Genomic DNA, 12743 nt, shown 5'->3' with positions numbered 1-12743 from the left:
AGGAGTAAACCAGGACTAAACTAGGACTGAACCAGGGCTCACGATCGGGACAAGCTCGGAGGTGACCGTAGGAGAAAGGACTGACGGAGAGCTCTCCACACCTCACGTTAAGCGTGGCAATTGCCCGATTGCGCTACACTTCAGAATTACACTGCTAGAGATCGAATATTTAATTAAATTTGGCAGCTGAATACATTCTGTACTGTACAGGAGACACGGCACGGAGGAGATTGATTGACAATGGTCTACAATCCTTTAGCCAATCAGGACGCAGGGGGAGGAACACAATACATGCTCATACGCTGTAAAAAAAAAAAAAAAAGCAAAATTGCACACAAAAAAACTCTGCGAAATAGCGAGACCGCTAAAGGTGAACAGCGATATAACGGGGGACAACTGTATTGCGGAGATATTACAGAATTGAAGAAATTCTACTTTTTCCTTTTAAAATAATAATATACATAATCCAAAGAAATAAGACCGAAAAGTTCTTTATAAGTTATTTCTTCATATTTTCTGCATTAAAATGAAACAAAAGTTCACGGTCTTTGAAGCCATCTCCGTTTAGCTGTTGCTGCTATAAATAAAGCATGTAAGCAAAGAAGCTTATAAATCGTTATATTGCGATGGTCCACAATATTACTCTGAGAACTTTGATGATATTTCGGTTAGTTACATCCCTAATTAACATGTTTAATAGGGTTAAGTTTTGTTTTTGATCTTTAATGGCCCATATTATACTATTTTCTGATTCATGGCGTAATGTTTCCTCATCAAAAACATACCTGGAGTTGTGTTTAACACTAAATCCTGCGTATTTAGGTGGAGTTCTTCTCTCAGTTAGAAAACAGTCCACCTTGTGATATCATGTGGTAGTACAAGAAGGGCTCCACTGTGTTTTCAAACTGTTCTCAAACGTTTGGATAATTTGAGATCTGGAATTTCCAATCTCTGAACTATAGGTAAAATGTAGTTGTTAACTTGAGCTTCACAACAGCACAAGATCAAAGAGCATTTTGAGCTTTGGAGATGTAGACAGACTACTAAAAAAGGATTAGTCAAGCATGTATGAATAAAACAAACTCCAAGTATGTTTTTCTTTGGAGGTAACAGCATTATAACATGGCTTAAAGCTCACAACAGTCACTTTTTCAGAATATAGGACCTTTAACTTGGTACCTTTGGCTCTGTCATGTTGATTCCGACGAGGAAGACGAGCTCTCCGATGAACAGGTTGAGGCAGAGGTTTTTGTGGATTGTGTTGCGGTCACTCTGTAAGCCTCTGAAGAAGCAGAAGGTGAAGAGGCTGATGGCCAGACAAACCAGGGACACGGCAATGCCCATACGCGTGATCACCGTCAAGAGCAGTTCATGGACACTACCGTCAGCCTGGAGGAGAAGACACACGCACAAAAGCCGGAGTGAGAGGACGGCTGGCGTTAAAAAGCACGTTGCTATGGAGATTACATTTCAAGGCCCCATTTTTCTCTCCTTAAAGATGGAATAAGTGATTTGTGGGCCTTTTCTTGTCACATATGTAAATGAAGGGAATGTATGGAGGCATTAAACTAGCACAATGTTCAACAGTAGAGCCGTGGTGTGACTTAATAATTGATAGTGTTATGATGAATATTACTACTATATAACATTATGTTGCATCATTACATTCAATATTCTTGCTATTTCTTCAAGGTCAAATTCGACCTGTTTTTCTTCACTTGTACGGCATCTTGTGTGACGGGAGAGTTAAATAGATTTTTTTTTTTCTTTTCATTAAACAATCTTGTGGGTTCAGTATCATTATTGACATCCTCTATGAATGCTTATGCTCAGTGTTCAAGTGAGTACATAAGGTGACATCAGAAAGGGCATCTGGTGTAGTCCGGTAAAAGTGTAGTCCATTGTTTTTGTGTTTTTTGTTTGACTTTTAGTAGGGTCTTCACTGAAGAGTTTCTTTTGGTGGGAGATCTATTTGCTACTTGCTTGTCTCAGTGGGGATGTTGTTATTGCTTTGCCTGACATCAGTGGTGTAGTGGGGATTTTTTAAATGGGGGTATGCGATTCGTGCCGTCATCAATGTGACCCCCACCCCCGTCCCAAATGAACATAAAGGTGCCAGCCAAGTAAAAATCAATAATATTTGATTTTTTCTTCTTCTCAAAATGATGCAGAATCATGTTATTAACATTAACGCCTTTCATAATCAGCTACAGAACATAAATCATAGGCTACAACACATGAACCAGGACTAAACCAGGACTGAATCAGGACAAAAACAGGACTAAAACAGGACTGAATCAGGACTAAACCAGGACTGAATCAGGACAAAAACAAGACTTAAACAGGACTAAAACAGGACTAAATCAGGACTAAAGCAGGACTGAATCAGGACTACACCAGGTCTAAACCATGTCTACACCAGGTCTAAACCAGGACTACACCAGGTCTAAACCAGGACTACACCAGGTCTAAACCAGGACTACACCAGGACTAAATCAGGACTAAATCAGGTCTAAACCAGGTCTAAACCACGTCTAAACCAAGACTACACCAGGTCTAAACCATGACTACACCAGGTCTAAACCAGGTCTAAACCAGGGCTACACCAGGTCTAAACCAGGTCTAAACCAGGTCTAAACCAGGACTACACCAGGTCTAAACCAGGACTACACCAGGACTAAATCAGGTCTAAACCAGGCCTAAACCAAGTCTAAACCATGTCTAAACTAGGACTACACCAGGTCTAAACCAGGACTACACCAGGTCTAAACCAGGTCTAAACCAGGGCTACACCAGGTCTAAACCAGGTCTAAACCAGGACTACACCAGGACTAAATCAGGTCTAAACCAAGTCTAAACCAGTCTAAACCAGGACTACACCAGGTCTAAACCAGGACTACACCAGGTCTAAACCAGGTCTAAACCAGGGCTACACCAGGTCTAAACCAGGTCTAAACCAGGACTACACCAGGTCTAAACCAGGACTACACCAGGTCTAAACCAGGTCTAAACCAGGGCTACACCAGGTCTAAACCAGGTCTAAACCAGGACTACACCAGGACTAAACCAGGACTAACCAGGTCTAAACCAGGTCTAAACCAGGACTACACCAGGACTAAACCAGGACTACACCAGGTCTAAACCAGGTCTAAACCATGACTACACCAGGACTAAATCAGGTCTAAACCAGGTCTAAACCAAGTCTTAACAAGGACTACACCAGGACTAAACCAAGACTAAACCAGGTCTAAACCAGAACTGAACCAGGACTAAACCAGGACTTAACCAGGTCTAAACAAGGACTACACCAGGACCAAACCACAACTGAAGCAGAACTAAATCAAGACTAAACCAGAACTGAACCAGGTCTTTGTTATTGGTTATTTTTTACATCTCACGTCGAGAGAAGTGGGTGGACAGCATAGCCCAGCGTACCACGCCCACTACGCCCACTACTGTCTGAAATGTTTCACAGTACGGCATTAAACCTTTCTCTCTTTTACATTTATTCAATTATAAATCTTTCTGTTGCTCAAAAGTCCAGTTCATTCTTACTGTGATTAGGGTTGTCTCTCCACAGATCTGACCTGTAACTTGGCCTCTTGGCGTCACCTGCATGAAATAGTTTAACGCCATACTCCAAAACGAATAACGTGAGATAAGAAGAGTGACCCTCCATCAGAAAAGTTACACAGTGGACCTTTAACCATATTTAATTTCAAACATTCTCCCTCAGGCTCTTCTGTATCTTTTTCAATCACTGTTTAATAATGTCTTTCTATACATTTATAATTTAATTCACCTTGTACTTTTACTCCAAACACTGAACAAAGCAAATCAAACTCCTGTGGGAAAAACTGCAATATTTCACTCATTTAGCCCCAGTCATTTAATTTCTTAACAACCAATTTTACGCTATTCATTTTCCAATCCACATCTTTCACTTCAACACCGCTCCTGAAGCTAAGATAAAAACAAGTATGCTTTTTTTGGTCCACCGCTCGCCTCCTCTACCTTTAAGTACCACTTGTGCCGAAAGCCCCAGCGGCCTTCCACGCCATAAAGAACAGACGATTTAAAGGGATGAAAAATGACCGCAAACATCTGCCACCTTTTGATGTCCTCTCCGCATGTACATTCCCCTTTAATGTCTGAGTCAAATGCCACCGTTTCTCAAGAGTTCTGAGGTTTTTTTCATTTTAAGTAAAAAGTCAGATTTTTTTTTTCCAAGGACAGGGTGGGCTCAAAAGAAAGTAAAGCAATTTCGGCTGTGATATTTGTAATTTTATTGGGGCCAGGAGTTGCTTTTGAGGTGATTTGTTGGGGAATTGGTTCAGCCAGCCTTCAGGGGGTCTGGTTTCGGAGATTGTGGTTTTAAGGTTGAGGTTAAGACAAATGACACAGGAGCTAGGAGTTCACCAGTCGCGACATATTATTAAATGAACCGCGCACTTACCCAGGATGCTTTGCTACACATGCTATTTATCATGTAATTGGATTGTAATTGCGTTTCACGACCAAACGGATCCCCACGCCACTTCAAGAGGACTGCAAATATAAGTTTAAGATGGGGGTTATGGCGTCGTCTTCCCCCGTGTGCGATTCCCAGGCAAGGACGTATGAGCAAAAAAGAGAATTAGCCACGGACCACAGGTGAAACATAATTGCTTGGGATAATAGTATGCCGTATTCCTCTCTGATCCACTATCTTGTTCTTTTAAAGTGACAGCACCTATTTTCGCTCCCCCCTCCTTCCCCCATCTGCCGCCAACAATCTAATTATCTTGACTGAAATGCCATTCTTGGGGTGCGCACGAAAATCTATCAGCGAAACGGAAGAGCAACCTCGGCGGGAATGTAACAAAGCAGGAGGGCCAGTTACCGCTAAGGATGTCCCGAAGTGCTATAAGTGTCACAGCCAGTGTGGAAGGCGTACTCAAAATATCTTTATGTTATGGTTTTTATCGTATTTAAAACTTCCATTACCGCCTTCACAGCAGTCTATATTACTACACTACCTCATGGCAAAAACAGTCCACTCCAGAGAACGCCCTGTGTTGTCTGCATATAACCGAGCATTTTACCCTCCAGGAAAAACTACAAGGCGCAATGTTAGCTTTACCGTGGCATCAAAACTACACTCTGACCTCTGAAAATTGTGAAAAGTGATGAATAATTAAGATAGGAATGCGTTATGAAAGTGGTAAATACGATTGGACTGCTTCAACTCGTTTAAAATGAACTACCTTATTTTTTTGACTATAAGGCACACTTAAAATCCTTTCATTTTCTCCAAAATCGACAGTGTGCCTTATAATCCGGTGCGCCTTATGTATTAATTCGGGTTATGCTTACTGACTTCGAAACAATTTTATGTGGTGCACGGCGCTCAACAATCTGTCAAAATGTTTTAGTACAACTTTGGTAAGCTACAAACTAGAGGCCTGTGTGGGATAGAATTTTCAGTGCCGCTCCCACCCGCACCTGCATTGTGCAGTCTCACTCCCACCCGCAAAGAATTGTAATTTTCATACCCGCTTCCGCCCACATCTGCAATATTTTGTCTTGCTCCCACCTGCAAATCTCGCAAGATGGGGACGTTCTCTTTCTTAAGCTCTGTCAAACCGGGAGATGCAGAAGGCAATGATCTAAAGTGTACGCGAGATTAGACCACGTCCGCAAGTTTAGGCTGCTTAAAATGTTTTTATTAATGCCAAATAAAATATCCAGCACAAATGATGTATGATAGGCATACATTCATTATTTGTATATTTTACTTTACACTTATATTTAGTTTGCGCCCGCCTGCAATGAGCTGTCAAAATGTGTCCCGTGCCGCACTGTTTTGCGTTGAGTCCTGCGAAGTAATAGATATTCACCAAGACAGGGAGCCAACACCGACGACGCTACCATCTGCCAATGGATGGTGGATGCCTGGGCTAAGGGATCAGTCTCAAGTGTCGTCCGTTTGTTTCGCTTTATGCACCTTATAATCCGGTGTGCCTTATGTATGAAAATAGACGAGAGAATTCCGCATTATTGATATTGCGCCACATAATCCGGTGCGCTTTATAGTCCGAAATATACAGTAGTTTGTTTTTTCAAAATTTTAAGACAAAATTGGTGTGATCCAGCCATTATTGTACAGATTTAATAATTAGCTACAAGATATGTATACACCTACGAAAGATTAGATAAAGTCAGTTTCAAGAGTTTATTATTTTAAAACTCATAGAACTAAAGTTACACCGATTAACTACTATATTCCACACAAAGATTGTGCATATAAATGGACATAACTAGTCACCCCTCTCTCTGTAACTCAAAATATCGATATTTTGTATCGTTTAATGTGATGATGCAGTATCGATATCGTGGGCTGCTGTATCGATATAGCGCCAAGAGTATTTTTCGGTATATTTTACTAAATTATTTTGTTACAGCGCTACAGTGTTGTTGCTTGTTCAGAAGAAGGAAACAATTTTTTTTTGACATTTTGATTTTTGTTTTGATGAGTAAAATGGGTGTGTTTCATATGAACTTTGCAGGAGAAGTGGTTTAACAAAGACTTTTAGTATCACAGCCATGATTTAGCCTTTGTTTTTTATTGAATCATATTGAATTGATTTGAAATATATATCGAATCGAAAGTGCACTGTGTCGAGATATGTAACTGTGAGCCTCATTTTGGTCTTAAAATGTTCTTTATACTGCCTATGTTTCCAAGCCCATTCGGTCCTTGTTGTGAATTTGTGGGGTTTTACTTTTAAAAATCAAAATCAGTCAGCTTATTCTGTAAAGCACTTTGAATTACTTTGTGTACGAACTGTGCTATATAAAACTTGCATTTGCCTTCACTTTCAGCTGGACTTGCTTATCAGAGACAGACGACTGAAATTAAAATGTGTGGGTTTTGAAAGCAGCACCACTCACCACGTTCCCTCTGTGAGCCATGAGGATAGCGAAGTTGGTCAGGTGGTTACAGGAGCAGGTGGTGTGGCTCTTGTTGGTGTCCAGCAGTTTGCAGCCCTGCGTAGACCAGTATCCCATCATGCTTCGCTCCGAGTAGTTCCAAAAAGAGCAGTTGGGATTGTAGTAGTGCTCCTTCTGCAAAACACGGGGAAATGCCAAGTTATTAAATTTAAATGAGCGCTGCAATATACATGAATGTACACAAACATACATTTTATAATTTATACTGTCATGTGTATGGAAATATGGGAATGCCAGGTCTATTTCTGTTCTTTAATACCATTTATCTCTGACTATCAAATGTTTACAAGAACATGTGTATGGAATAGTTTGAAAATGTGATAAAAGCCATCAAACTGTGAGGAAAAAAACAAAGATTAATCTGACAAAGCACCTCGGGGAAAAAGCTCTCACGCTGTACTTTAAAGGCATTCTGTGTTTTGACACATTTTCATTAATTACAGACAGCGAAAGGTTATGTACAATAGAATAAGGTTACTGGCAATGTAATTTTTTATTTTTACAGCGTAATATACAACATGAACTTCGGTTGCAGAGGGATCGTCATCTATAAAAATCACACAAGGATTTGGATTTAATTTGACACCTGAAGTAGTATGTACTATGGAATGAATAAAGGCGAGGAGGAGTGTCATAAGTATCGAAAATCGAAACTAAAACTACAGTAGTATCGTAACTAGATACTTATTTGAGCAGGTATCGATACTAAAAATAGTCACATTCATAGGACAGAAATGAATCTTTGCTGAATGGTTTGATCTTCAGCTATGTCAGAACCACATAGACGATACATGGTAATATAAAAGAAAGTACTATTATTTAATGTTCAAAATATATTGAGTATCAAGCCTGAAAATGATTTTAAGCTTTACAAATGTCCATTGTCAAAACTGTCCTTACTAGGGATGGATCTTCGATTAAATTTTCTTAATCATCAGGAAAATTAAACTATTGATTTTCTATTAATCATTAAGGTTTTTATATTAAAATTATCATCATTATTACTGCTATTACTAATCTGCATAAATAAACTCAACTTTACAACATATAAACCATCACCACTATAGAGCCACATCAGCCCGTTTGACATTATAATGTGTTTAATTCAGCTTTGGCACATTTGTTTATGTTTATCTGTAAACTTGAAACCACATGGCTTATTTGCATAAACTATAAGAGCTGAAAAAAACTCTTTCCTTGTGCGCTGATGCGGTTCGGCCTCTGTCGGACTAAAGGAGACGACTCAGTGTAATATGAGTGTTCTCTTGGTGACAGAGAGATGCTGATGATGCTGATGATGAGTCTGTTCTGTGTGTATATCGTGTTGGAGATGGTTCATGTTTTTAGAGATCATATGTGTGCAGGTTAGTGCACCTCTTTATTTAACAGTCTTTTCACTCACTTTATTTATGCTGGTCACTTTATTTATTTTGGCTACTGTTGTGATGGAAAGACTGAAAAGTGTCTTGTGGACGCATGTGCACTCAACTTTATGTTGTAGGCACCAGGATACTGTGTATACATGCACCATGATGAAACCGGGATACTCAAAATCAGACCTGAACATACCCAGAATACGCAGGACATGCATGTAAACGTAGTCAGTGGTACAGTTATCTCCAAGGAGGTGCCAGAGCTGAAATGTGGGATTGTGAGGCGCAACTCCAGTGTTTGTGCTATCAGATGCAGCTTCATCTCCTTATGCTATGCCAAGCACAGCAACCTACATTTGGTTTGTCGATTAAAAATGAACATGATCGACGAAATTCTTAATTATCAATTAGCGATTAGTCAACTAACCATGCCCATCCATGGTCCTTACACTCCTCTGTGAAGAAAACTACACATTTAAGAATGTGTATCTTTATTAATAGTGCTGCTGCCACTAAAGGATATTTGTGTGCATCATAATTTTATTTTCATACTACAGACTACTACAGACTACTACAGACTACTACAGACTACTACAGACTACTACAGACTACTACAGATAGCAGTACATTCCCATTTCATCTAAAAAACCCTATAATATTTCCCCTCAGCCTTCTCTAAAGCAGTATCACACAGAGCACTCAACTGAAGGTTGAGCTGACATTTCCATGCATGTGTACATTATTCGAAGGGAGAGGGTAGGGATGGTGGTCTCATGGGGAGGGGGGGGGGGCTTACATCCAGGTGCTCCAGCGTAAAGATCACTGGGTCGGCGGTGAACACGCGGCTGGACTCCTTGGTGATGGAGGCGGACAGAATGTGGGAGTTGACGGTGAGCGAGAGGTTGCGTCTGCTCGGATCGCCCAGTCCTCGGAGCGTGGCGTTCTCCGTGCTCAGGAACTGCCCCAGGTGTTTGTACAGCACGAAGACCAGCTTAGCAACACCTGCGAAAGACCCAGACACAACAGATTCATCATCATCTGCTAAAGGAAAAGAGGGAGTTATATAGGAAATGTTCCAATAATATAAGGCAGGTGGTGTTAAAGGAGTAGTTTAAAGGGTCCATATTACTTCATTTTCCTCATCCAAAACCTGCACTTGTGTTTTGTTTCATTCACATTGGTTTGACACACAAATCTTGCATATATATTCTGAGTTATTCTCTAAAGAAAACACTCTGTTCCACCTTGTGATGTCATGTGGTAATACAGAGGTGGGGACTTGCAAGTTGTGAAATTTGAGTCACTATTTTTAGGACTTGAGACTTGCCTTGATAAAATTGACTAAGACTTGGGACTCGACTTGGACTTGAAGGTCATTGAATAGGGACTGGATTTGGACTTGAGGCTTGTGACTTAATGCTTCTCCTGAAAATTTATGTTTTAAGAAAATACTTTTCTCTTTACAGTTGATAAACGTGGTGCTGAATTTTACATGGAACATGTCCCTCCCACTTCTCTGTTACTTTGGATGTAACTGAAGTACTGTGATATGGTATCCTCAAATGTACTACAGTATTATTCACTAATATACAGTACAAAACAGAGGGAACTACGCAGAACATGATCCTTCATGACAACTGTTATTTAGCACTTTTAAATGTTAATTCTTTCTATTCTCACCGTAATGATTCACACTAAGATCTTGTCAAGACATTTAAAAAGGAAAATTACAATTTCTACAACTCTTATATACTCTATAAATGCTCAAATATAAATATACCATGACTTTTTTTAGTACAATTTAGTTTAAAAGTCATAAATTGCAAAAAACAAAGCTGTATTCTTATCTATATCCTATATCCTTATCCTATATCCTTAGCTATATCCTTCACTATAATCATTGGGATAATTTCAGCTCTGGCATTGCCAATCTCTACTGAACTAAATGCAAAAGGTAGATTTTAACTTGAAAACTACCACTACATGACATCACAAGGTGGAACAGAGCATTCTGAATATATATATATATATATATATGTCTTGAAACACCATAATCTCTTGTTTAAATGCAGATGAAAATTAGATCACAAAAGCTCATCTTGAACACTATCTTAATAAGTACATTTAAACTGCAATGAAGTAGACAGCATAAACAAGTACAAAAAAATACAATTATAATCTTACTGCAATTACAGCGCTTCTAAAAACACAGAAATTTATCCACAGTGATTGAACCCGTGGCACAAGTCAAAAGATGAATTTCAAGAAACAACTGAACATTTATAATATCTTGTCAGCACCCCCTGTGAGCAAAACCCAACTTTTCTTTTTGTAGCATTAGTGTCCCTTGTTATCCAATTAGCGCGATATACTGTCCAATAAAAAGAGCCATAAGCCACAACAGACGGTGGTTTTACATCATTAGCGTCAATAACAATACCTAAAGGTAAAGAGGAGCTGAATCTTCTTTATCTGCTGCTGTGATTTTGGGCGATGCAAAACTACATGGAAAAGAATCAGGTTTAAAAGTTGTGAGGGACAGTTTTAGGGCTGCAAGATTAAACGCAATCGAATCAAAATCACAGTTTGAATTTGATGCAGTTAACAAATCACATTGGCTGCACCATAATTTCCTCTCCAACAAAATATTCAGTTTTATTCTGCAGAAAAATGGCTAAGTGTAACAGGGATACACTGATATTGATACAAAACTGTTCTGTAGTGACTAAAATACAGCTACAGAACATATGGCTCAGTTTATTTCTTGTTTTATTTTAGTTTTAAGGTTCTGGTATCAGTTGATAGTATTGGAACTGGTATCGGAACATGCCCTGAAATCCTATTATTAAAATATGTATCTCAAATATAAGTGCAATCCAAAATCACAATTCAATATTTCAAAGAGTTCGTGCTGTTCTTACCGTTTTTGGTGTTGGCTTTGACCGTGTTGGAGGAGAGTTGGAGGAAGCTGCCTCCTTTACTGCTCTGAGGAAACCTGAAGTCCTGCACCTGACCATCTGTGCTGATCACGTACACGTCCAGCACTACGGAGAGAGAGAAGGGAACAAAATGCTATATTAAAATGTCATGTTACGCTGGTTAAATCATATCATTTTTCGCTTTTTAGCGTTGAACCATGCCATGAGTGCTGCTTGTACCTTGAAAACAGATACATTTCAAAAGTTGCATGTGTACATGTTTAGGGGAAAAAAAATAAAAAATCACTCACACACATCTTTTGGGTCTGTTTATCTTAAAGGGCCCATATTCTGCTATTTTCTGATCTATGTTATAATGTTGTATCGTCACCACAAACATGCCTGGAGTTGTGTTTTGCTTCATTCACACATGTTTAACACACAAATCCTGCATATTTAGGATGAGTTGAGAGATACAGGAAGCGCTCCTCTGGGTTTTTAAACTCCATACACCTTCAGTAAAATCATTTGAGTCATTTTCAGTACTGGAAATGCCCAAACTTTAAAGCTACAGCTGTTGTTTTAGCCTCAATAAAACAACTTCGCTCACAAGATATTATAGACTCTATTGACAATCTAAACCAGACCTGGGCATTGTACAGTTCCCAAGAAACATACGGCCCTTTGCTTGATTCTGACTGGATTCTTTAACCTAATTTGGAATTACAAAATAAACATATTTTATGATTTTACCTCATGCATGGACTAAAGCTGCTTTTCTTTTCTTTTCTTTTTTCTTTTAGAGGTCTTTTTTTTTAAATTAAATTTTTTGTCCAATGAGGTTCATTTGGTCTTTCAATAATTTATGTTATTAGGTTATTTTTTCAAAGCAAGAGTTTGTTTTTTTTGGGCATTTTTTGTTATGCAACCTCAGTTTTTCATTGCTTAGTCATGACATAAACTCGTACCAGTCTTACCAGTTTGTCAAAGCAATACTATTTACTGTTTTTTGTTTTTTTTTTTAAATAAAGAAATACAATTAATATTTTGCAGAATTGAGTCAAGCATTTTGGTTGACGTTTAAGAAAAAAATAAAATAAATAAATAAATAAATCACACATTATGTTTTTGGGTCTGTTTATCTTAAAGGGCCCATATTCTGCTATTTTCTGATCTATGTTATAATGTTGTATCGTCAGCACAAACATGCCTGGAGTTGTGTTTTGGTTTCATTCACACATGTTTAACACACAAATCCTGCATATTTAGGATGAGTTGAGAGATACAGGAAGCGATCCTCTGGGTTTTTAAACTCCATACACCTTCAGTAAAATCATTTGAATCATTTTCAGTACTGGAAATGCCCAAACTTTAAAGCTACGGCTGTTGTTTTAGCCTCAATGAAACAACTTCGCTCACAAGATATTATAGACTCTATTGACAATCTAAACCAGACCTG

The 12743-nt window shown here is 38.8% G+C and overlaps 1 protein-coding gene across 1 annotated transcript in view; it reads right to left on the bottom strand.

Moving 5' to 3' along the window:
• LOC110159573 (adhesion G protein-coupled receptor L2-like) overlaps window positions 1-12743 on the bottom strand; it is a 254156-nt gene that overhangs the window by 37528 nt on the left and 203885 nt on the right. Inside the window, exons 10-13 of the mRNA XM_055151769.1 lie at window positions 11288-11410; window positions 9163-9368; window positions 6934-7107; window positions 1180-1389 (exon numbers count right to left, since the gene is read on the bottom strand). Of these exons, the coding sequence (XP_055007744.1) occupies window positions 1180-1389; window positions 6934-7107; window positions 9163-9368; window positions 11288-11410 (713 nt within the window). The remainder of the gene's footprint in view (window positions 1-1179; window positions 1390-6933; window positions 7108-9162; window positions 9369-11287; window positions 11411-12743) is intronic.

The sequence above is a fragment of the Boleophthalmus pectinirostris genome, unplaced genomic scaffold (assembly GCF_026225935.1).
Source record: "Boleophthalmus pectinirostris isolate CB_2022bp ecotype Guang Dong unplaced genomic scaffold, ASM2622593v1 HiC_scaffold_16, whole genome shotgun sequence".
Classification (NCBI taxonomy): domain Eukaryota; kingdom Metazoa; phylum Chordata; class Actinopteri; order Gobiiformes; family Gobiidae; genus Boleophthalmus; species Boleophthalmus pectinirostris.
The sequence above is the reverse complement of the archived record's forward strand: the minus strand, read 5'-3'. Positions and strand labels throughout refer to the sequence as shown.